Here is a 2,131-nt window from a genome sequence, read left to right on the forward strand (position 1 = left end):
GATTGATTTTTAGAGGCTGCTGACAGCCACCTGACTGGACACACCGCAGGTCATATAAAAAGTGAGCTATATAAGAAAATGTCCTGATGCCTAAATTCCTGGGTACGGTGCAGTTATCGACACAAACACACACACCGAGGCAGGTAAGCAGCTCCAAAAGCGCACACACACAAAGTGCTGGCGGGTGACCTTTGACCTAACATCGTCCTTTACTCCAGCAACTTAAAAAAAGATTTTTAATTTTTTTTCATTTCATGTCAGACAAGATGAAGCTGCTTCTGCTTTCTGCTGCCTTTCTGGCTGTGGCCAGCTGTGCGAGCGTCTCCCTGGAGGATCTCGAGTTCCACGCATGGAAGCTCAAGTTTGGTGAGGCAGTAATTTGTCTTAACATAGCATCCAGCTACCGAATAGAAACCGAATCGAAAAATAAACTTGCCTGACACACACATCAGAATCAGCGACGGTAGCTCTTCTTGTTCTGATTGGCAGGGAAGTCCTACAGTTCGCCGTCAAAAGAATCTGAACGCAAGGACATCTGGCTAAACAATCGCAAACTGGTGCTCATGCACAACATGCTAGCCGAGGAGGGCATCAAGTCCTACCGTCTCGGCATGACCTTCTTCGCGGATCTGGTTAGGGAAACCCGCTAGCCGCTTCAAATGCAAATTCTTATGACTAATATGTTTTTTTTCCCAATCAGGAAAACAAAGAGTACAGGCAGTTGGTTTCCAAGGGGTGCCTGCTGCACTTCAACACTTCTATCCCACGGGAGGGTTCCACCTTCCTGTCGTCGTTCCACGAAGCTGACCTGCCACACACGGTGGACTGGAGAGACAAGGGATACGTCACCGATGTCAAGGATCAGAAGCAGTGTGGCTCTTGTTGGGCTTTCAGCACAGTACGTAAAATGTCAGTTGCCTCCCAGATTGCCTTCTGACAATTAAAATTATTCCTGCCTCTTTGTTCAGACGGGATCTTTGGAGGGTCAGACCTTCAGGAAAACGGGCAAGTTGGTGTCTCTGAGCGAGCAGCAGTTGGTGGACTGCTCTGGTGACTTTGGCAACATGGGCTGCAATGGAGGCCTTATGGATGACGCCTTTCAGTACATCCAGAAAAACGGGGGAATCGACACCGAGGAGTCTTACCCTTACGAGGCTGAGGTAAACTAAAAGCCTTCCATTAAGAAGCTACATTTAGCTGGTATCAGAGACATTCAGAGAGTCCTGACCGGTCCACGTCGGCCATTGGGAATGTGGGCAGATTCATGAACGGCCGGTCAAAATTTTTACGCATCAGCGTCTTTTGTCCCCTCATCAAAATAGGACGGAAAGTGCCGCTACGACCCGGCCAACATCGGTGCCACCTGCACGGGATACGTCGACGTGAAAAAAGGTGACGAACGCGCCCTGAAGGAGGCAGTGGCTACAGTCGGACCCGTTTCGGTTGCCATTGATGCTTCGCATGCCTCCTTCCAGCTTTACGAATCAGGTGACGGACATTAATGGGATCCCAGTGATACGTACAAAATTCTTCGATCTGAGACTCTCTCTGCATTTGCTGACAGGCGTCTACGATGAGCCGCAGTGCAGCAGCTCGGAGTTGGACCACGGAGTTCTGGCTGTAGGTTACGGCACGGACAACGGACAAGACTACTGGCTGGTCAAGAACAGGTAAATTACTTGCCAGTGTTATTGTTATCCAAGTCCTCGTATATGTAGTTTATTGACATTGTTAATGGCGAAATGTTTTCTAGCTGGGGTCTAGATTGGGGAGACAAGGGCTACATCATGATGAGTCGGAACAAACGCAACCAGTGTGGAATCACGACCGCAGCAAGCTACCCCTTAGTGTGAACACGTTTGGAGGTAAAAGAAATAAAATAAAAAAATTCCAAAATACTCACAAGCGATTACAATTTGTCATTAATAATGTTTTGGTTTTTTGGATTCTCAGGGAAGGAGCCAGAGGAGAAGAAAAATCACAGACAATATTTGATTTTATAACAAACTTGTACTTTGTATATTCTGACCTTTTTATTAATTTCCATATATCAAACTGATTACAAGACCTTCATCACAAAAATGTACCCCTCTTCGAATTTATATAAAAGAATCGGACTTGAACAAGTTAA

The 2,131-nt window shown here is 46.6% G+C and overlaps 1 protein-coding gene across 2 annotated transcripts; it reads left to right on the forward strand.

The window, feature by feature from the left end:
• On the forward strand, window positions 1-2,131 carry ctsl.1 (cathepsin L.1). 2 transcript variants are annotated; one of them, XM_061301078.1, is made up of 9 exons: window positions 1-143; window positions 262-366; window positions 490-632; window positions 701-898; window positions 969-1,160; window positions 1,323-1,488; window positions 1,565-1,670; window positions 1,754-1,865; window positions 1,954-2,131. In XM_061301078.1, the coding sequence occupies exons 2-8, from the start codon at window positions 267-269 to the stop codon at window positions 1,851-1,853; spliced, it is 1,005 nt and encodes a 334-aa protein (XP_061157062.1). In that variant the 5' UTR covers window positions 1-143; window positions 262-266; the 3' UTR covers window positions 1,854-1,865; window positions 1,954-2,131. The 2 variants fall into 2 exon arrangements, with proteins under 2 accessions (XP_061157062.1, XP_061157063.1); XM_061301079.1 differs by having other exon boundaries at window positions 102-139.

The sequence above is a fragment of the Syngnathus typhle genome, linkage group LG16, assembly GCF_033458585.1.
Source record: "Syngnathus typhle isolate RoL2023-S1 ecotype Sweden linkage group LG16, RoL_Styp_1.0, whole genome shotgun sequence".
Taxonomy (NCBI): Eukaryota; Metazoa; Chordata; class Actinopteri; order Syngnathiformes; family Syngnathidae; genus Syngnathus; species Syngnathus typhle.

What these genes read in the sequence shown, in the direction of transcription:
- ctsl.1 (XM_061301078.1), top strand. Translation starts at nt 267, where the DNA reads ATGAAGCTGCTTCTGCTTTCTGCTGCCTTTCTGGCTGTGGCCAGCTGT. An exon ending in CTTGTTGGGCTTTCAGCACA is followed by an intron (nt 899 to 968) that starts GTACGTAAAATG and finishes CTCTTTGTTCAG; the next exon opens with ACGGGATCTTTGGAGGGTCA. An exon ending in TACTGGCTGGTCAAGAACAG is followed by an intron (nt 1,671 to 1,753) that starts GTAAATTACTTG and finishes AATGTTTTCTAG; the next exon opens with CTGGGGTCTAGATTGGGGAG.